Below are 23,818 nucleotides of genomic sequence, written 5' to 3' on the forward strand. Positions count from 1 at the left end.
AGTCTAGGGTAGCTCATTTCTCCGAAACCTTAGCACAGTGTTCTTTTCTGACAATAACTGTTGCCTGAAGGCTTGGAAAGTTGTTCTAGACTATACCTAAGATTTTAAACAGACATTTTTGTCAGTATCCAAAGAAATCCCACAGCTTCTAATTCCATGCCATCAACTATTTACTTCAGTGCCTATGTGGGGGAAGCATGTCTATGCTATATGGGGACATCCTGTGCATTTGGATACAATCAATGCCTATTATTATTATTACTATTACTATTACTATTACTTTTCCTCCTCCTTCTCCTCCTCCTTCCAACATTTACATTGTGCATCACACAATTCACTTAAGAGCCAACCATTCCAAAGAAAGAATGTGATCCCTGAAATAATAATAATTAAAAAAAATAGTTAGATGGCCATCTTCTTGAAATTGAATAGTCTTATGACTTCAACAGAATACTTTACAAATGGCTTTCAGAGATGAGTTGCACAGCTGAGCCCACTAAAACTGGTTTCCTTTTCTTGAATCTTCTAGCACCAATAATGTACTTGTGGCTCCTCAGTGGCAACTGAAGCTAGATCCACAGTGACAAGAACCATTACATAGTTAAAATCCTCCTTTATGAAAATATTTAGGATCTTCTGCTTCTTTTGCAACTTGGAGTAAATTCAAATTTTACAGCAGAAAGTTAAAAGAGATAGCACAAGAGCAAGTTTTAGTACAGTTAGGACTACTCAACATGAAAGCTTACTAAGGAATACTTAATACTAAAAATCACACAGACAGTCCCCTTGTATTGCCATTTAGATCTATCATTCTGATTGATCACTGTGTGTTTCACTATTATTGAGCCTAATTTAACCCTATATATTCACACATCCATCCATTCCATGTATTGCACCTGACATTCTACAAATTACTTACTCATGCAAATGATGACCTAAGTCAACCCTTTATGATATTCGTGTTTAATTATACAAATGGTCTTTGATAAATAAGATTATACATCCTCCCATATGTTTATTCTCTCCTTGATGAAAGTAAAATTTAATTTTCATGCAGATTTGTTGCCGGTCTTGTTTAATAACTGCTGAGTTTCATATAGTGTGCAGATCACCCTGGTTTTTTGAAGTGGACAAAACGAAGCCATTCCTAAAGAAGAGCTTGGAATCAGACACAATTTTAGCTATTACACCTTGGAATCTTGGAATCCTAGAACTGAAGCCCCCTTCCTATGTGCATTGATTAAGATAATAACATAAAATACCTGCAAAAGCCAAGTGAATAAAGATTGTATGTTAAGCAATATGATTGTTGCTTTATTATCAGTTTAATAATATTAACATATTACATGTTCAGTATCATCAGCTGAATATGAATAAACAGAATACTAAGGATAGGCTGGATATATGGATTTGCTAAAATACACAAATATTCACAAGGCTTTTAACCACAGATTATTTATATTTAAATATTAATAGCCTGGGTAACTCTGATTCATGGGTACACTGCGTCCTTAACATTTCACATACAAGTCAACTTCAGCTCTCTTATGATCTCCACTGATGATATTTTTTACTACTCTAGGCACTCAAGACTGAGCATGTTGTGCTACTAAAGGCATCTGTGGAGAAGCGGAGGGTTGTGACTTGAGCTGACTGACCTCATGCAAATGATTTGGAATGCTAGAAGGTTTACTGCACTTCTGTGTTATAACCTTTCCATGCTACTCAATGTAGCATTAAATAATTCAGCAGTAAGTTGAATGAACACTGAATGAACAAGAGAGATTGCTGGACTTGATGACTGTGAGAGTTGTTAAGCAATGGAACAGTCTGCCTTCTGAAGTTGTGGGTGCTCCATCACTGGAGGATTTCAAGAAAAGACTGAACAGCCATTTGTCCAGAATGGTAGGAGGATTCCTGCACTGAACAGGGGGTTGGACTAGATGACTCCAAGATCCCTTCTAACCCTAAAAATCTATGATTCTATGATACTATCAAGCACATTGTGGTACCATTTATTCAGATGGCATGTCAGTCCTGAAAGTTAGAGAAGCCAGTTCATCATCTGAGATCTTAATGAAATGATATGTATGATGATCCTTTGAAATTGTAGAATCCTTAAATAAACTCACTTTTGTTCCCCATGCATTTGCAAGCAATTAATCCATCTAGTGTTCTGCTGCTTTACAAGTTTATTTACTTACTTTGCTAGTCCATTGGCTACCAAACCAATGGGTTTACAATGAAAACATGAAATCAGAGTTATCAATGCCATTAACATTTACATATAAATCTTGGGGGGGGGGGGTTAAAGACAGGTTCGGGTGGTCTTTTAATACAATCTGCAGAGATCAAGCTTCTTTTTTCAAGAAAATTCTAGGGACCCAGATCAGCTAAAGAAAAGGCATGACCTGGTCCCGTTGGAATATCCGTCCAAACCCACTGTAGACAAATGTCTTCAGATAATCTCAGTGAATGAGGGGCCAGAGGGATAGCTAGTCATATTAGGCATGTAGTAGCCAGCATTTGTCTTTCATCCAGAAATTGACCTTTAATAACATCTCTTGACTCTGTTTACTACCTACTTATCTACATAAATATATATATACACTTTAGGTTTAAAATATTGTATCCTACTTGTGTGCCTGTTGTTAAAATGTGAAAAATTAAGGTATGATTTCATTTTAAGTGAAGCAAGGATAATCATTTCAGTTTGTGATAATACAGCATGTCCATTTTCAAGGATGTAGACAAGTTTCTCTGAATCATACAAACATGACAAATAATCAAATAACGTAAGTATTAGTACTTTTATTAGTATGGTAGAAACCATCATTGCCAAAGTCCATTTTGTCAAAAGCATAATGCATTACCTTCAGTTACAGGAATATATGTGTGTAGTCTATTACAAAAATTACTTTGTGGTGGTTTATGAGATTAGAAGAAAATAAAAACAAGTACCAATTGTGAAAATTCATTTGTAGCTTAAATGTATGAAAGCTTAATTACTTATTTTGTTTTCTTTCCGCTTCTGCGCTTACAAGTCCCTCAAATAACCAGTCCTAGGTCAGGCTTCATAGCTGATTAACAGCACTTTGAAACACATCCAGCAGCAAACTGGCACTCAGTGCAACTCATGAAGTGGAGGTGTTACATGGAAGACCGAGGCTTGCCTATCACTGCCTGCACCACTGTATTCTGGACCAGCTGAAGTTTCTGGGTGGTTTTCAAGGGCAGTCCCATAGACAGTGCATTGCAATACTTGAGCTGTGAGGTGATTAGGAAATGAGTGACTGTCTGAAGGGTCTCCTGATCCAGGAAGAGATGCAACTGGTGCACCAGATGGAGCTGTGGAAAAGCCCTCTTGGCCACAGCTGCCACCTGAAATTACATTTCAAAGCAAGGTAATTCTCTCATTCTAGCCACCTTGAGAGCTCATCAGAGATGAAAAGTGAGGTATAAATCAAATAAATAAATAAATATGACAAATGTGGATGCAGTCCACAAAAGCATTTGCCAAATTCAGTTTGTTCTGAAAGTGACATAGCATTCCCTGTTGTTTTTTTATTTTAACAACAGTTAAATAAACAAAAACAGAAATGATAATGTGGATTTTTTCCCCTGAGGATGTTTTATGACTGTTCTGAACTGTTACGTTTTTCAGATTTGGTCAGTTAATTCTGCCGGCCGAACTGCTAGCAGCTGGACAAAATGTAAGACAGGCCCAGCCCCTCCTCAGGGACTTCCTGCCCCTTTGTTTGAAACAGTAGCTTCTACTTCTGCTGTTGTGAACATCCATCCTCCTCTGAAGCCAAATGGAATAATCACTCTTTACAGGTTCTTCTCCAATAACACCAAAGGAAGGGAGAAAGTGGTCAGTATTAATCAAACTCTTTGAGTTGATGAAATTGGTGGTGGTGGTTGTTACTATTAGTATTACAGAATTGTATTTAATATTCCTCCTGCCTGCATAGAATAAAGGCATTGCATGTATCAATCTAGATCTTTGTTACTGATGTGAAACTAGAAAATAAGTAAAATCAATCCTTCCCCAAAAAGAGGATGGCCGCGGGAAGGAAGGATTGTAGGATTTGTCAAAATATCAGCACATAGTTTTGGGGATGAAAAAAGTGGAAGTACTATTGATTACCAACCATGTCCATCAGTTTGAGTATTAATACTCAGGGCCTGGTGTAGCCACTGCTTCTTCTGAGGGAGTTGCATGCCTTTTCTTGGTGTAAAACTATCTAGGATTGGCTCAGCTTCTACTTTTTTGGTGGTAATTAACACTTTTTGGGGGTAGAAGCCTTCAAGTGAGTGGGCTATATCATACGTGGGCAAGAAAGGGTTGGGGCGGGGCTTGAAAGCTTTTCTTTGTTTCAACCATGATAATCTCTATTTTAGGGCTTGTGTAACAATTTTCCTTAGTCATCTTCAAAATGGCAGGGAACTGCTATCGATTTCCACCAGGCATGGCCAGAGAGGTTTCTCACGGTTGTAAAAGAGGGACTTCTGGATTGTCTGTTGTTTAGAATCACAGCTTGTCCTTCTACAGTACTGCTGATCTAGGATGATATAAACCATCAAGTCTTTTGGTGCAGATGCTGTAGTTGCCAATTACCTTTCCACAGAGTTCCCTGCAAGCAGGCAATTGCCAAGAGCTTACAGACATTCTGACATGAATCCTTCAGTAATAAAAATAGACAGCCACCTGGTGTTGTGGTTAGGGTGCTGGACTAGCACTCAGGAGACTGTGAGTTCTCATCTTCTGCTCGGCAGTAAAGCCAGCTGGGTGAACTTGGACCAGTCACCCTCTTTCAGCCCAGCCCACTTCATAAGGTTGTTACTGTTGTTGGGAAAATAGGAGAGGGAACATCAAGTACACCTCCTTGAGTTGTAAAAAATAAAGGCAGGTTGATTAATAAAAACAAATAAATAAAATCAAACAAATAGTTCATCCAGCTGAACGTTGTACAGTTCATAGGCTCCTTGCATGTCAGTGTCTATTCCTGCTCTTGTTCTGTCCTTTTCAGCTCTCAGAAGGAACAACCCCTCAGCAAACAATCCATGGACTTAAACCTTTTACCACTTATTCTATTGGGGTTGAGGCTTGCACGTGCTTCAACTGCTGCAGCCAGGGACCAATGGCACAAGTTACCACCCAGCCAGCTCCACCCACCCAGCAGCCTTCTCCCCATGTACGGAGCCTGACCTCAAGGAATGCTTCTGTTCTGTGGGGTGCTCCTCGGGAACCCAATGGCATTGTGAGAAGGTAACTGCTCACATCTAATCAGTTAAAATCTATGGTGGGGACCTAGCTATTGCTTTGGTAATGCTCACTATCCTCTCTCTCACTTCTCTCTTATTTCTGTGCCTTTCCTTCTCTCCCTCCCTTCCTTCACCAAGAGAGGGTGTGTGTGTGGGTAACCCCTTCTCAGCACTTTACTCACATATTTTATGAAATAGGTTTTGATGTACAAAAGCTAACCTGATAATATATATGCTAATCTTGACAGTACAACAAAAAGAATGTGTACATCAGTTTGTTCAAAAAGAGAATCCCCTGTGAGGAAAGGGGATGACTGGATTAAGTTCCTGAACCCAACACTAACTAGCTAATTAGTTTTCAGCCTTTCATCAGGTTATTTACAGATAGCCATGTTTATTGAATTGGGATCATTTTTCCAATATATAGCTATATGGCAGAATAACAGTAGCTTGCTGCTATTTATATATAACTTGATCAGTGAGCATACAGCTTAGTAAATTCTTGCCTTCATGACAATCACATCATAATTGTAAAACGGATTTTCAAAGGCAAATTATGAATTAAAACCAGTGCCTTAAAAGTATACAAATTAAATGATCTCTTATTTTTACATCCATAATTTGGGGAAAAACATTAAGCAGAATCTAAGTGTCTAAAATGTATTTATATCTAGAGTTTTGAAATATAGTATGATGAATAACAATTTGATATGGATTCTGAAAATACAACTGTGATACCTAGGCAATGGGAATTGTCTTTATTCATCCCTAATTATTGAAAACATTACTCCAGTGCTCCACTGAAATAATGACATACCATTTTCCTGTAAAAAATCAGGTACAGGCACATAAGTAGAATGAATGGGATATATAGAATTCTAAAGTAATTAAGTTGGATGCCAATCTTTCAGTTTAACCAACAGCTTGGTATTGGGAAAGATAAACTCAGATTTACCAGAAGGGATTGGGTTCATATATTGTGATAACTTATGGTTTGCTTAACTATGATTTGCTGAGTAAGCTACAATTAGCTGAGTTCTCTCTGTGTCTCTCTCTGTCTCTCTGTCTCTCTCACACACACACATATAGTCTCTCTCTCTCTCTCTCTCTGTGTGTGTGTGTGTCTGTGTGTGTGTGTGTATATAATTAGCTGTGGCTTACAAACCACAGTGAATGGATTACTCATCAACTAAGCCAGAAACAAACATATTACAGCTGAATACGATACATGAACCCAAATGATGTGTTGCTTACTAATGCTGACTTCTTTTCCTATAGGTATGAACTCCACATGTACACATCCTGCCTTCCCTGGTTACTGCCCATAGAAAGAGTTTGCAAGCCTGGACCTATTGAAGTGAGATACAGCGGAGAGAACCAGCATTCCAGTGTGAGTGACCTTCAGCCTTATACAACCTACAAACTGAGAGTGGTGTCCTACAATTCAGTTGGAAGCACTACTTCAGAATGGATCACTGTTACTACTGAAAAAGAGGGTGAGTTTCTACAGACAAAAATAAGTATGCATTTGATTTCCATCACTTTTCAGAGTGCTGTTTCTTGTCATAGCCAGTAAGGGCTGAGCCTGCATAATTCTTAGAACAGTATAAGAGGCTACATAACTGATGCCCTACATAGCAATCAAAAACCTTCATCAGTTTTTCCTTCTAATAAGACTTTTTGATAGCTGGGTTTTCAAAAATGCTATTAACTTCTGTCTGCTTTTTTAAAATGGACAGATGACTGAAAATGCCCAATTAATCTTACTACGTTCTGCAGTTTATAGTAAACAGATTTGTTTGTTCTTTGCAAAAGTTAAACGTGAGTATAAATGTGAAATTGAAAAATTAAAAACCAAAAAGTTTAGCTGCTTACATGGTTTCAAGACTATGCAGCTTTTGTGGTAGCTTAAGGGGCTGTGAAAGCAGAAGTCTTCACTTATCCTCAGCTGGCATGGAAGTAGCAGACACACTATCAGGAAGAAGTGAAGCCAAGGGATCCAATGTGGTAGTTTCATATTAGCTTTCTTCACTATTGCTGAAGCATATTTTCCCACAGTTAGAAATAAAATTAAACAAAAGCAGTTGAAACAGGACTATATTACCCACCTGAGTTTCTCTCTAGCCAGTCTCCTATAATCTGATTCAGCATTGAACTTCATCCAATAAAAGTCTCTTAGAATAATAATTAAAAGTTTTGTTGCTAGGAGCTTAGGTCGTTCTTTTTTTTTTTCCAATTTCTTTGATTGGTTCAAAACATTATCATCATCATCATCATCTAAAAAACCAAGGTCACTACTTGATACATTTTCTTCTTTGTTTAGCACAAACTCATGAGAAATTTCTGTCACCTTATTTTCCTATTACATGCTAAAGATTAGCTTTTTGATTGTGCAATGATGAATTAGATTTTTGATTTTTGAATTTTGGTAGAAAAAAACACTAGTTTGGTCTAGTGGTTAAGGCACCAGGCTAGAAACCAGAGTACTGTGAGTTCAAGTCCCGCCTTAGGCATGAAATCCGGCTGGGTGACTTTGGGCCAGTCATGCTCTCTCAGCCCAACTCACCTCACAGGTTTGTTGTTGTGGGGAAAATAGAGGAGGGAGGAGTAGGTATGTTCATCGCCTTCAGTTATTTATAAAAATAAGAAAGGCAGGATAAAAAAAAATCTTTAAAAATTAATTAAATAAACAAATTAGGCGATTGATTGATTGGTACAATGTATCATACTGGATTATTGTGAGCCTTTTTACCTTTGAATAAATGCTTTGAGAGGAAAGCATTCTAAAAAATGTAGAAAAATGTACTTTCTAAGAAGTATAGAAAATTTGACGAGAGCAGAAAGAATTTCACTATCATGGATGAAGTTTCTTAAATATTGGTTCACTATAAACAAATATATATTTATTACTATTGAAGTTAACTATTTTACTTTCCTGTCACATTTATGGAATATTCCCAGTTATTGCAATTGTAGTCAAAGCTCAACCCTTTTCAGATTCCATTCAGATTCAATTCAACCCTTATCAAGGGTTGTTTGTTAGAAATTCCAATGATTTGGGGGAAAATGAGGGGGGGGATGTGAGAGAAAGGACACACAGCAAAGAAATGGCTTGCTCTCCTTCCTCTACCCATGCCTTATTTGGGGTGCTGGCTCTTTAAAAATAGGGCTTGACTGAAGATGAAGTGTGGTAGTGGTGGAAAAAGGAAAGGAAGGAAGGAAGGAAGGAAGGAAGGAAGGAAGGAAGGAAGGAAGGAAGGAAGGAAGGAAGGAAGGAAGGAAGGAAGGAAGGAGCCATAAAGAGCTGAATGCCCTGCAGCTGAAGCAACAGCAGTTCCAGATGAGAACAGCTGACAAGCAATGCCAGCTCAGCGAGAGCAACTAGAAGGTGCAGTCACGCCTACAGCCACAATCATGTCTGTGGTGCTGTAACAGAATCCAGCAACCCTGAAACACAGTACTGTAATGGAAGGTGGAAAGCAAACCTCCAGAGGCCAGAAGCTGGCAAGGCAGAGAATTTTACAGGAGGAAGTCCTGAGTGAAGCCACTGAGGAACAGCCACCAAATGTCAGGGAAGCTCAACAACTGAACAGCACCTGCAGACTTCAAGAAGCAGGGAAGCAGTAGAAGACAACCCAGATTCCCGGGACCACAGGAGGGACTGTGGGTGGGAAGGGCAGGTGGGGGAGTTGAAGAGTTCCAGAAGACCAACGACAACAACCACAACCATGGAGTAGAAGTAGATAAACCAGAGTTTCTTATGCTTGGCAATTCCCAGAATTCTGGGAATTGAAATCCACATACCTTAAAATTGCCAAGGTTGAGAAACACTGGAATAAACGATAGGTTAGTAAATAAAGTAGAAATGGATAGGGAGGAAGATAAAGCAACATAAAGTAAAAGTAGAAATAGTTCCTGGGATTAAGAAATCAGAACCAAAACTCCTTGTGTTATAGAACAAACAGTGGGGTTTTTTTTGGGGGGGGGGAATTGGTTTTGGTTTTGGTTTTGGTTGTTGTTGTTGTTTTAGTCTAGTTTGATAATACAATCTTTTTTAACAGCATTACTCAGCTTCTTCTCTATCTCTGTCATCATCTCCCAAAAAAGACATGAAGCAGTATGGAATGGGGACATCCATGAATTTTGTTTATTTCATTGGATCCATTTCATTGGACTCATTTTTATTTTAATCCATAAGCATCCATTGCCTGCAACTAGTAACTGAACAAAAATGATGTTTAAAAACTTAGGTAGTACAGTAGCTGATGATTTGGATAGCTTTCTTCTTATAATTAATACTGGAGTCCCCTCTAAAATGTAAATGTCCAATTGGTGTTTTATTGATTAATTAATAGATATTAAGTAATAACCAAACAGTCCCACCGAAAGCAAGGAAGCTTGTAATTTCAGGTAAGGTTGTATTGCAAGAAAGAATTGTCTTTCTGATAATAAAAAAAGGTAAGAATTGCTAAGTGCAAGCATATGAAGTAGAGTATTTAAAATGCTTGATGCTTGGTAAATCTGTCCTGTTCTTCAATTGCAGCACCCCCACATAGACAAATTAATTATTCCCAGAAACTTTTGCCTTTCTATAACTAAGTCAGAAAATAGCTCCAGTGCTTATATTTAATCTTTTAAAGCTAGAGGCTTTTAAAAAATTTTATAAATAAACTTCTCTTTTTTCTTGCCAGTTCCTCAGTACAAATCTCCATTTATCATAATTGGAAATTTATCCACCATCTTCCTGGATTGGAGTCACACTTTCCTACTGAATGGACTTCTGAAGGAATATGTGCTAATGGAAGGAGGGCAACACATCTACAGTGGCTTTGACACCAGACTGTATTTACCAAGGACATCTGACAAAAGTAGGCTTGAATGTTCAGAGTTCTTTAATCTTTCTTTTTTAGGACAATATATCTTATGTGCACAGAGTTTTATAACTTGTTACTTTATTTAAATTACTTACTCCTCCAAAACTTGATTAGATGATCCTTAAGGTAGCTTGCAACCAATTTCATAATAAAACCAAAAAATGTTCCCCCATATCTTTATACATAGCTCCATTAGCCCTTTGATAAGGGATGTAGCTGGTTGTTTTGTTTTGAGTTCCACAGTCACAGGCTAGCAGGCAATGTCCAACATGGCATCAACATTGGTGCCAACCAAACCTTAAGGAAAACGATGTTAAGTTGTTGGTCTGCAAGTGGGGAGATCCAGGTTCTAGTCCATCCTCAACCATGGAAGTGCACTTTGTGGGTGACTTCTCAGCCCAACCTACCTCACAGGGTTGTTACTGTAAGGAAAAATAGGAGGAAGAAGCACTGTGTTCACTATCTTGAGCTCATGTACAAACAAATGGAATTTTAGAGGAAATTAATGGCTGGAGAATGCTAGTATAAGGGATGCCTTAAACACATAGACCTGACATACCATAAAGAGGAGTTCATTCCATAGGACAACTGCCACCACAGAAAAGGTACGCCTCTGTCTGCATCATCACAGAACAACAAAATGCAGCATGGAATGTCTGACCTTTTCTAAAGATCATGTATATATTTGTGAGGTTATTACAACTGAAAATTGGTTTAGGTAACTGTTCAGGGTTTTGTCTGCTAACATTAAAACACTGAATCCAGTTTAGTAGCTAACTGTCATAACTGTAATGAAGGTATGGTAAGGCACTCCAAATGCTGGTAAAAATAGATGGAAAAAGAAGAGGATGGCCAGTAGCAAGGTGAATGAACCTAGTTACAGTGGCAATGAATGCACCACTGAAAGATCTGAAAGGCCAGATTAAGGACAGATAATCTTTGAGAAAATCTATGTGGTCACTAAGAGTCAACACCAACTTGATGGCACATAATCAGTCAATCAAAAGGCACTCCAAGCTGTATATTAGTTGTTCCATTCCATGCTATTTGTAGCTTTCAGGCCAATCACAAGAGCAGTCCTGCTTATAGCAGTTGACAATAATTCCATCCTGAAGTTGCCAATGCAAGAATCAAACTATCACTATCTAGGAATAAGTGTGTGAAAGGGCCCAGCTGACCTAGCAGCCACAGGTGTTAATAGATGCTCCTAGTCACAGAGATTGCTTGGGCCTTAAGAGAAGATGGATCCAGGAACACTCCTTTCAGGGAATGTGCAGGCAGCTCTCCTAGGTCCTGGATTTAGGAACCACACTGCTGCTATCTTATCTCAATTCATTTCCAACTAATTCTTCATCATCCAGTCATTCTCCATTGGTTTGGGTTACATATAGACTCTCCTGGTTCTGATATCATAGACTAATAAACCTGGATAAGACTTCATTCCAAATCTCCTAATGGTCACACAAATGGCTTCATGTGGATTAAATAGAAGCTTTGATTCAGAGATTTTTTTTTGAAGCCAATTCGGTAAAATCTCTGAAACAAATGTTAGATCAAATCTAGTGTTTTCAATAGAAAATTGACTTGACTTAAACCAATTTGACAAATGAAAGTATCACTTTGATTTTCTAAACTGATTTGAACTCAGTCCACATGCTTGTTAAATAGTCTATGAGCCAAGATAGCACTACAATCTCCCAGTGCAATCTCTTCCACAAATAGGAGCAGGATCACTACATAATAAAGTCTAGAACTCCCTCCAATCCATGGAGGTAACATGATAACTAAGATGATGATGATGATCGGTGGCTTGAAAAACTGTTGAGAAATCCATTAAGTATAGCAAGATTATACTGTCTCTGTTTCTCTCCTGATAAAGATCATCCATCAAAGTAACTATAGCCAATTCTGCCTCAGAAGTTGACTGAAGTCTAGACTGAAATGGAGCTAGATAATCCAGGATTACTACTGCAGAATTGTCTTTTTGTAAAAAAAAAAAAAAAGGGGGGGGGGATAATGCCCTGTGATCCATTCCAGATGTTGAATACCTGGATGTATATCTCTTTCACAGGTGAATAACATGTATGTTTAAATAGCTTACAAGCTTATGAAGCACAATGACAAGTCAGATTTATAGGAATGCTGTGCTTTTTTAAGCTACTCATTTGGGCTGGTGTTCAAACTAAACATTTTTCATTGGAATAACCTGAGAGACTCGGTTGGTTGTCCATCAGAAAGTCAAGTGTACAGCTCATTTCTCCATTGGTGGCAAAGAAGGAGATTATCATAGAGCTCATGTAAACTCTCTTGGTCAGCACTATGATATCTGCAGCTATCAGGCCCAGCTCAAGAACAATGATGAAACACTCCAGTCCAGTTCCTTTATTTGCTTACACCTTATAGACAGAATCTTGCCAAACTAAATCTATACTACAGCAACTAGTGGATATACAGTGGTACCTCAGGTCACAAACGCTTCTGTTCACGACCAATTCGGGTCATGAACAGCACCATTCGCAAAATTTTGCTTCCGTTCGCGAACTCCGCATCAGGTGACGAACAGGATCCGCGGCCATTTTCCCTGCTGACACATGTGGTCATGGCTTCCTGTAGGGAGGGGGACTCTCCCTCCAAACAATAACCGCCTCCCCACCCACCTTCCTGTCCTCCACACCTCAAGCAAGGTTAGTGTTCTCTCTCTTCATACTGTACTGTACTGTACTTTGTGTCATATTTTTGTGGTTTTAAAAAAAAATACATATGGTTCAGAACCGATTAACCGTATTTACATTGAACCTTATGGGAAAATTTGATTCGGGTCGTGACCAAATTCGGTTGGTGACCAAATTCATAGGGGTCAGAACGGATTAACTGTATTTACATTGAACCTTATGGGAAAATTTGATTTGGGTCGCGACCAATTTGGGTCGCGACCAGAGTCGCGGAACGAATTAAGTTCGTGACCCGAGGTACCACTGTACCCTGTGAGATTCTAGGGAGTGGCTATCCTGAACCTCTTTCGCTTCCCTCGCTCCTCCTGAGGACTATGCTGCCTCTTGCCGCCTCCTCCTCCCTCCTGGAGTGCACCCCCTCCTTCCCAATAGCCTTGATCTCCCACATCACTCTCCCCCTCATAGATACATTCCATCACAGCAGCAGAAATGGAACTTTCTTTCCTCTGCACCTCACCTAACAGCCTTTGGCCAACTATATACTAGCCATTATTTTTAATATTCTTGGATACCTACATCTAGCTTTTGAGCTTGTGCACTTTGTAAGAGAGAAAACTAAATGAAAAAAAAAAAAATCAGACAATTTGCTGAAATACTAGTGTAATAAAAGGACAGCCAGGAACAGATTCTGAGGATCTCCTCCCACATGTGTGTCGATTGTTAAGGTACTGATAAAATCAGAAAAAATGTTAAAGATCAAGGAGCTTCAATGGTTCTCAGGTTTTGCTAGCTGTAGCATGGGGATAGCAATTAGAAGAAGCAATATTCATTGCTGGTTGTTACTTCCTCCCCTTACATGTGGGGATCTATTTAAATGACCTATCAAATATAAATACAGTGCACTGGCATTTGGTGGCATACTTGAGGGCTACAGGTTTTAGGATAACTTCCAGCTTGCTTCCAGTTCTGGGCGACAAAAATCAAAGTGAAAACTCAATGGCAGCCAAGAGACAGAGAAAACGCTTTGCTGCCATCTTGTGGGTATCTGGACTTTTGCAACCCCAAAAGAGTAGTGTGATCATTTGCAAGCTTTCCAAGCCTGGAGGGAGAATATCAATGCATCTTATGCCTTCTGAGACAGAAAGGACAGAATTGCTTCTATCTAGAGATGCAAATGAAATGATAATATGAGAGGCGCATATGATGCTCATATTTTTAATTCCTCATTTCTTTTCAGCTTATTTATTTCAGGTGACTTGCATCACTGATGAAGGGAGTGCTGTAACACCAGTAATCAAATACAACGCTGCTATTGGATTCGGTAACTACTTTAAAAAATTGCTCATCGCTGTATCTGGAAGTGGTGTTATCATTATTAGCTATAACTACGAAGCACTTAGTCTATAGAAAGAGAACTGTTTTATCCTCTTAATTGCATCTATGCACTGTAAGATATGCAAACGTGTTTAGTGCTTGGGCTCTTGTATAATACAGGTCTTTTTATCAGGCATAGGATCACAAAAAGATGAATCAAGACCTATTCTCCACAAATACCTCAAGTGTATCCCCTTATACTAACTGGTTCTCTCTAGTCTTAATTGTATTGTACTGATATCCTGAATACTTCCTGTACATAAATCAAACTCAACATGATGTTAATTGGGTCCATACAAATAAATGTGCACATTATTTTTTGTAGAAATAACAGCTGTCCAGAAGTCTCAGGATGGTGGGATGGGTGGGCAGGGAGAGGAAGTTTAATGTTGTGCCTCAGCCTGACAAAAATCACCAGTCTAAGGCTGCTATTTGCATTTGAAGGGAAATCTCCATTTGAATGCAAATAGCAAACTTTGAAGAAGTAGCTTGTCTTGGCCATGACAGAGGGAGTGAGAAGGTGTTAAACTCTTTTTCATACATTCCTGTTCAAGCTTCTGGGTAGCTCTTATTTATAATACAAAAATGTTTATGTGTTAACATTGTTGCTGTCTTGTCTGCAAGAATGAAATGTGCACACAGCCAAGACATTACCTTAAGCTGAAAACAATAGAAGAGGCAATTAATGAAAAGGGAAAATGACAGATTAGCATTCATTTATTCATTCATTTGGTGAGTGAGTAGCATAGTTGGTTTACTGCCTTGGCATGCTTCCATGCTATTATTTCACTGATACATATATTCCTTCAAAAATTCACAATATATTGCTTTAGGCTTGCATGATCAAATTGTCTGACATTTATCCAGATATGTTTGCAAATACTGTACATATTATTTGCTGGTAAAACAACAACAATGAAATCCTTTGTAAATCTTACCCCATTTATTCAATCCCAGACATCCCTGTTTAATTTTTTTTTAATACCATCACAAGAACTGTGATAGGCATTGTCAGTCGGATTTCTTTGGCACAAGCGCAGGAAAGCTTTTCGCAACATGCCTAGACCTAAAAGCCTAAACTCACCACCTAATTTCAGCTGTTCAAGATTACTCTGATGCATCTGCCTTAGTTTCAACACACACTGCCTGCCTCTTCTTCCCAATTTAGAGCTGATTCCCACTGAAAGCAGCCATGCTGATACTTAAAATAGAGTCTCCATGGTGAAAGGTGGCTTACATCCCTGACTACTCCCATATTTAAGCACTGCAGTACCTTGAAAATGAGCAGGGTGGGATGAAGTACCACCAACATGTTACAAAATTGACAGAGAACAACTGAATCACATGTTTTCTTTCTGAAATAACACCTTTTCTTCTCTCCTCCTCCTCCCCCCTCTCTCTCTTCCCTGTCCATCCCCTGCCTGACACCAACTGTTTTTCTGGATTTCATAGGTCCCATCTTGACAACTCCAGGAGAAAATAACAAAGGCAACCCAAAGCAAGGAATGTTCTACACAGAGCTGTGGTTTGTGGTACTAATGGCAATCCTTGCCTTGATCCTCCTGGCAATTTTCCTGTCTCTAATTCTACAGAGGAAAATAAACAAGCAGCTGTGTGCACGGGAAAGGCCTCCTTTAGTCTCAGTTCAAAAGCGAATGTCACCAATGAATGTCTGTTCACAAGGAGAAACACACATGGTATGGTGCTCTGAGTATGTTTTGCAAAAAGACTTCCTGTGAAGAGGTGCCCTGTCCTGGAGGTGGGGGGAGGATGGGACCTGTAGGCCTACATGGATATTCCCATAGACACCATATAAACAAATACCAAAGACAATATTTGAAAGACACTGAAAATACCCTTTGAAAGACAACAGCCGAGGGCAGATTATGGCTCCTAGTATAGCAGTGGCTCTTAGAGCCCGTTATGATTGTAGAATCGTTTCCCTCATATCACTTCCACAGCAAAGCAGAGAAAATGTGTTTTATTTACCAAAGAAAGAAAAAGGCTGTCCACGTTAAACCTCTATTAAGTCCCTTTATTCCAGCAGCTGAGCAGGTTAAACACATGCTTAAAGCATATACAGCCCAAAATAGCCTGTCTGTGTTGCCCTCTCTCTTGCCATAATGCACCAGCAGGCACAACTTGGTTATGTGTTTCCCTTAAAACATGAGGCGAGGAAATGCAGCGTGCAGGTAAACGTTTCATTTTCACGGCTTGTGCCTATATCAAAAACTTTGTAAGGAGTTTAGCAAGTCGGCCATTTTCATTTAAACACCTAGGACCCTATCAGTAGTCAGTTATGGCCACTCCTCAAGCATTTCTGAGTTTGGGGCCTAAATGGGTGTCTTAAAGGGAAATATTGGCATTCCAAGAATAGCCCTAAGCAGCCTGAACCTGCTGCTTTCAGAATATTTGGTGACTCAGATGCAGTCTTAAAGGCTGGTTTAGTACTTCTCTGGCCAATTTTATTGGGGTTTCTAAAAGAAAACTGAGCTTTGAAAACAAGCTTCTTTGCTCATTAACTTGATGACTTGTCACATATAAATGAAATAAGGTAGCGGCAGCACCAGAGGTTGTAGAGTTTGTTTTTGAAAGGTAAAGTATGTGAAAAGTCACAAGTGATACATAAAGAAGATCTTCATACAGAACTATAAGATGTCCAGTGAAAAGAGGGATTCCTAAGCCAGAGCCTGTTTTTCCTGCCACATCTCAGGTCCTCTAGTCCTGCTATCAAGGATGACAGCCAACAAGGGAATTCAAGAAAATCAGGGTTTTAGGCAAGAGAGTTCATCCATATAAACAATCAAGGTGTCCTCTCCTGTGGAAGAGCTTGTACATCTTCTGTACAAGCTCTTCCTCAGAAATGTATGTTCTGACTTGCTCAACAGGTGATAAGTGTATGTACTGGCAGTCACAGGACAAGAGTTATGGGTACAATCCTGGCTCATTTCTCAAAGTGTGGGTCTGAAGAACTCTTCAAGAGATGGAAAAATTAATACACAATTTAGGAAGTAACTTGGATGCTTTGTTTATTAATCTAAATACTTTTATCTCTCTTTTCTGCATAAAAAGCACTCAAGGCTACTAACAAGACAATTAAAACTGAATTAAAAGTACAACCACTATTAAAAATACAATACATACAGCCCTTAAGAAACTGGAAGCTGCTTTGGATGATGATAATGATGATGATGATGATGAAGAAGAAGAAGAAACCACGGGCCTTTGGGGGCATAATAATAAGAAGAGCAGGTTATTTGTAATTTAGAATTTCAGTTCCCCATGCATAATTATTGATTATGGGAACCTTAAAACTATAGCAGCTAAACACAGTTTTTAAAATCTTTTTGTGCTGGACTGGCAATGCTTTAACAACTTCAACCAAGCAAAAAGCAGAAACTTCGGCAGCCCTGATGTTTGACTATTGCTGGGGTATATTACAGGGAAAGGATAGAATCAGAAGGTTGTCTCTAACACGTATGGTTTTAATCCCAGGCCTTATGCTATCTTCCTCTAAATTTAAAAAGGCCAGCATCAAAATACTATCCGACAGTAATGGCACCATAAGCATAAAACTCCATTTTACACTGGGTGTAGAGATGTATGCCTTTGTAAGCAGTATGTGTTGGCCATACAGGTAGTCCTCAACTTACAACTTCAACAGGGACCAGAAAATTAATCATTAAGCAGTGTGGTTGTTAAGTGAGGCATCATGTGACTGCACCCGATTTTATGACATTTTTTGTGGTAGTTGTTAAGTAAATCATGTTTCCCCATTGATTTTGCTTGTTGGAAACCGGCTGGGAAGGTCACAAATGCCAATCACGTGACCCCAGGATGCTGCAACTGTCATAAATACATGCCAGTTGCCAAGTGCCCTAATTGTGATCATGTGACCATGGGGAGGCTGCGATGGTTGTAAGTGCTAGGACCAGTCATAACTCACTTTTTTCAGCGCTATTGTAACTTTGAATGGTCGCTAAATGAATGGTCATAAGTTGTGAACTACCTCTATTAGAAGAGATTGGATTGTGTTTGTGCAAGATGCCTGCTTCTATTGCATCTGTCCTCTGGTACTCCCTTCCAGCTACATTTTCCCCCAAAACTTAGCCGCTCCAGTATTTCCACACATACACATTTGTAGATGTGCATCTAAGCCAACCTACTTGTCAACATTTTCTATATTCTTTCAGCAAAATGCACCACCTAATTTCTGTGCTAAGGCCATCAACAACTGGGAAACGTTTATATTTAAAAATATAACTTTCTCATCTCCCCAGGCTTTCTCATTCCCCAGCCTTTCTGTTGTGGTGGTGGTGGTGGTTTTGCCTTCTACTTTGAAAGATCTGAAGTACTGTTCTTGTTCTGCCTTCTAACTGCACACTTTCTCTATCTGCCTTCACTTTCCTCCCTTTATTTCCTATACCTATGATATTTCAAAAATGCAGATTCCCTCTTTCCCTGATAATCCACAATACCAGTCTCCTATTGCTACTTCTTTACAAGTCCCTGTTATCTCATCTTCACAAGTATCACCGAGCTCAGATAAGGTAAGCCTTTGCAATGCATATGTCTGCATAAACATTTGAGAAAGATACCTTTCTAACTGCCAGGAAGTCTCTCTCTCTCTCTCTCTCTCTCTCTCTCTGTGTGCCCCCCCCCCCCCCACCGCACATTAGATTGAAGGAGTAGCTCTGTTTTATTATCCTTTTCAAGGTCACACAGCATACAGTGCTGATAATTGTCAGTGCCGCTTTTACATCTAACTCAATTACTGCGTTGAATTTGGAACACTCGACCACTGCAGTCCCATACAAATGCTAGGGAAATTTGTCTGTGAAAACAACAAATTGGCTTTCAGTCACCATAAGCCTTTACTGTTAACAGCTTTCCTTTCCTTTCTTTTTTGTGGGGGAGGTGGGTGGGTGGGGAGGAGACTCTGTATAATGGGCCAGTAAGCCACTGCAGATCAGAATCAGTTTATGTGAAGATATTGGAATATTACGACCCTCCTTCTCACTGACCTTCTGGATTACTCAGTACAAGCATTTGTTGATGCCTAACCTACAAGGGAAAATTTGTTTTAGCACCTGAATTAATAAAAAAAATAACACTTTTCTTCCCTTTTTAATCTCAGTTTGAGAGGATTGCCGATACATCCGAGTCCTCCGGTAGCATCACTCTCAAAAGCTACACCATGCACTTGGAGGTAGTGAACTGTATTGGATGCAGCAAGTCTGCAAACATTTGTAATCTGAATTGTTGGCATGAAATTTCTTTGTGTGGGGCTTGATTTGTTGCTGGGTGGCATTTAGGACCTGAAACTCAGTTGATTTGATTATGAGTATAATTTTGGCCAGGGGAGGGGCGGCAGCTAAGTAAATGGAGAATCTTTGGTTTTATATTCTGTAGTAAATGAACAATGTAAGCAAGATTGCTTGGCTTTTGAACATTGAAAATTAAACTGATGTGCCATGTTTGATGATGTGACTCTCAAACTACAAGCCAAGTCACATTAGGCAGCCAGGGAACATCAACTTAGTAGCTATATATCAGAGCTGAAGCGAAGAGAACACAATTTAGTAGCAGTTTAACTCACAACCTTCTTTATCCAGATTACCTCTTGCCATTGCATGATTATAAAGGTCAAATGACAAGAACTGGGTAAGAAATGTGTTTGGGTCATGCTGTAATAGAAACAGACCTAATTCACAGTTCTTAACCCAGTAAGAAAGCCAAAACCCAACTCTCCTTCTCTGAATCCTGAGATGCAATTTTCTAATTTAAGAAAAAGTAAAGTAGATCAAATTGCATGTAAAAATCATATATCTAAAAACATGGGAGGAAAATGCTTTGCAAAATATAAAATAAAAAAACATAATATCTGTGCATATTGAGAGAAAGGTTTACAAAAATGTAAGTTTAAGTAGAAACTTCACCCCCAAACAAAAGAAATATAGAAACAGAACAGTACAAAGTTGCATTAAAGAAGCTGTAGAAGTTGATACTGATATATTGATAGTGTCAATAGCGCAACCTTCCCCAGTCTGGTGCCATCCAGGTATGTTGGACGTAACATTAGCCAGCAGTTATGAGAGCTAGAAGTCCATATATGGAGGGCACCCACTTGAAGACACATGGATTGGTGCATTTGAGTTTCGTCCAGAACAATCAATGTTTCATCCCAGTTCACTTCTAACCAAGCTACCTTGGTGGCATTATAAAAATGGTTGCTGTGGATGCAATCACAATATTACAATCCTTGTTATATTGTAATGAGATTGCAACTACCAGGCAACACAGCAGGGCATGCTTCACTAAACAAAGCATGTTCCCATACCTAAACCAGCATAAAGCCATCAGCAAAGCTATGAATATCTAATTCTTGATCAGATCTTTGGTATATTCAATCTAGAATAGCATACAGCAACTGGCAATATATTAAAATATCTAACAGAATTCTTTGTTACCCTTGTTTAGCTGAGGGTCTTTTTAATTGATAATACTATCCATGAAATCAAGGGCCGTCTCAAAAACAGCCTATGCTGCAATTGGAATAGAGAAGGGTTTTGTAAATGTTGAACAACTAGCAATTGCACTCAGCATTTATTTATTAACTCTATACAAAGTATCCTCAAGTTTTGTCTCTCAGAGGCACCTGAAGCTAGGATTTTGACTTTAGAATATTCTGCTGCATCTCTCTCCCATTCAAGCATGTGTGTAACTGAAATACAGTAATAGATACAGTATATGCAACTCCTGCCAACTAACAAACCTAATTTCCCCCAATCTCCTGCACTGATGAGCTACCTGGTATGGTAATGGAATGTTTGCAACTCAAAAAATGTAGAAACTGTCTCATACATTGTTCTCTGAGTAAAAGTGGCTTCATGTGATAAATTGGCATTACTTCTCTACCACTTGAGTTTGTATGCTTGCTGTATCTGCATGTGTTCATCAATTGGTCAGGTCAGGAAAACTGCTGTGTGTCCAAATCATGAAAGCAGAGACCCAGCTGTTAATAACGAGAATGATACCTTCATTGGTAATCTGTGAACTGATAGCCCTGCTAAACTTGCCAGCATTGCAGGCCGAGAGGGGTTCCTTAGACTAAATTGGCAACTGTGCTGGTGATACGCATGTCTTGCAAGCTGAAGACAAACTTGTGAAACTGCATTGCAGAAGACTCTCATTCCCTTGGGGAACAATAGCTGAAGGGAGAATTAATGGACATAATCATATTTGTAAACTCTGCTGGAAGATGGCCTACTTATACCCTGTTGTCAGTTAAGGATAATCTACCATAAGGAAGAGTTCTTAGTGGAAGGTACGGTTTGAGGATACCTTGCTTCATAAAATGAGAAAACAAATGTTTGCTTGCTTCTATCCCTAGGGACTGGCAGATACAAAAATTCCAGGACCAGCATCCCCTCCGAGTACGCACAGCAGTAGAAACATTTCTGTCCGTCAGGTACCAAGCCAAAGCCAGATAGAGGATAGCTTTTCCCAAGATTCCCTCCATCGAAGTGTCAGTCAGCTCATTGAAGTATCTGAGAAAAAGTCCTCAACAGAAGATACTGTTTGGGATGCCATTATTCATGGCCATGACAGTAGTTTGGTAAGTCCATTTACTGGGACAACTGATTAGCTTCACCTACTGATGTGCCATAATTACAGAATCTTTGTAAAAATGTTGATCGTTGAGTAACCAAAAGGTGAGCAACACCAATGGCCTTCATGGTATTAATATGAATTGTATGAATGCTCTTGAAGTAGCCCAGTGCTTTCCAGATCTTCTGAACTTCACTACCTGAAGGCAAGCAAGCACGATCAGTGACCAGAAACAGTGCAAGTTGCAGCCCATAATATGACTTAAGAGAATCAATCTCTTCTATGAAGAAAAAAAAAAAAGCCTCTTCTCCTAGGTATAAAATATGCAGGCTGTATACATTTAGCAATGCATGTTGGAGTTGCACTCTAAGATGGGCGTCTATACAAATCTTTTAAATAAATCAATAAGATAAAATGTTCCTGAGAGTAAAGTAATGTTATCCTAATACTATATATAAATTAGGTAGCATGTATGGTAAGTGCCTTTAATTTTAACTCTACCTATCTGCAAAATGCATAGGGCTTTGGGTCCTTGCCCACAACCTTGCTTGTGATATATATTATCCCGTCCTCTAGGGTAGTTTTTTTCAGCCAGCGGTGTTGAAATTTAAAATCCCAAGTAGAGACCCACAGGGGAAGAGCACAAATTTGGGAAAGGCAAATTTAATTAACATCCTTGATTTTATAGTTCTTAAACTAATGCTTTTAAGAGTTCATGGGTGCATTCATTCTTTGAATACTTTTGAAATGTTTTATATTTAGAGGAGGTGCAAAGATGATCTTGTGAATTTCAGTGGGTCAGGGTGATCTCTTTTACTTAATTAAAAGATTATCCAACAATAAAAACTTTTAACAGTTGATGTTAAAAATAGCCTGTATGAGATCTAAAATTGTCTTTATTTTGTAACTCTTTTGCTTATCTTCTTGAAATCATTTTTTTTAGTGTACGGATGATGAAGATCTTGTGAGCGCTATCAAAAGCTTCAGTACCGTCACCAAAGAACATACAACATTTACTGATACACACTTGTAAGTTATTTAGTACTGTTGTCACAGCATAGCAAGATAATATGGAAGGCATTAATTCAAGCCTTGAATATTTGCTCTTTCTAGTCACTACTAAAACTTTCCTAGTATTTATAAATTATGTCTTGCACTGTAGGTATGTGAAAACTATTTTCTTTTTATCAAAACTTGGCAGCTTCTTTTCTAGTAACGCATTGTCTAGAGCAATTTATATGAGAGATACATGTTAAAAAGTTTTTAAAATGCATTTTTGGCAAATAAATATGGTTTATTCAGCTCATTGCAGGGACTGGATAAAATGGTTAAAAAGTAGTCATACACACAAGAACTTAGGGAACAATATTGAGCTCTTCTCAAAAATTAGTCATTAAAAACCTTTAGCTGATCAGAATCAGATCACCAAAAATCTTGTTAAAGGGTCTTAGAACTCCATTACAATAAGTACATGGAAGAAATGCACAGTTAACCCACCTATACTTTATTATAATTTTATGCTTCAGTTAGTTTCTTCAGCCATACACTGAAATCTTTCAGATCATTTATTAGTTATAGATAGGGGGGAAAGTAACCAAAATGTAAATGTATAGCTGTACTCTCTTTTTCATGCTTAAGTATTAAAATATACTTGCATGGGAATATAATGCAATAGAACTGATCTACACATTTTATGACAATACTGTTTAAATGCATATTTTATCTGCCTCCAGCAGTTAAGTCTCACTGCATTCAGTGGGCTTTGCTCCCAGATGTTTATGTATAGAATTGCAGCCTATGTCTTCTATTAGAACTACTTTATGAAAAGAATGCTATATCAACAGGCTTCAAAATGCACCAACTTTGTGTGAGTGGATAGTTAACTGAATAGGTTTGTCCGTTGGCTGTAGCAGATACTCATCATTGTTCTGCTATTCTGATACTTACATGATCCAGTGAGAAATGCTATCATATTGTAATAAAAATCACACCATTTCTACAAGCAGTACAGTACCTATT

At 38.7% G+C, this 23,818-nt stretch overlaps 1 protein-coding gene across 1 annotated transcript in view; it reads left to right on the top strand.

Annotated features, from left to right (window-relative positions):
• USH2A (usherin) overlaps nucleotides 1-22,943 on the top strand; it is a 484,310-nt gene extending 461,367 nt beyond the window's left edge. Inside the window, 8 exon segments of the mRNA XM_088132494.1 lie at nucleotides 3,665-3,874; nucleotides 5,034-5,272; nucleotides 6,547-6,764; nucleotides 9,960-10,136; nucleotides 14,052-14,135; nucleotides 15,641-15,885; nucleotides 21,582-21,806; nucleotides 22,743-22,943. Coding sequence (XP_087988620.1) covers nucleotides 3,665-3,874; nucleotides 5,034-5,272; nucleotides 6,547-6,764; nucleotides 9,960-10,136; nucleotides 14,052-14,135; nucleotides 15,641-15,885; nucleotides 21,582-21,806; nucleotides 22,743-22,832 — 1,488 coding nt within the window. The 3' untranslated portion in view covers nucleotides 22,833-22,943.
• Nucleotides 22,944-23,818: the final 875 nt, after the last annotated feature.

Source organism: Python bivittatus, unplaced genomic scaffold (genome assembly GCF_059951505.1).
Source record: "Python bivittatus isolate LINGU-HERP-01145 unplaced genomic scaffold, Pbiv_v1 ctg000020_np1212, whole genome shotgun sequence".
NCBI classification, from domain to species: Eukaryota; Metazoa; Chordata; class Lepidosauria; order Squamata; family Pythonidae; genus Python; species Python bivittatus.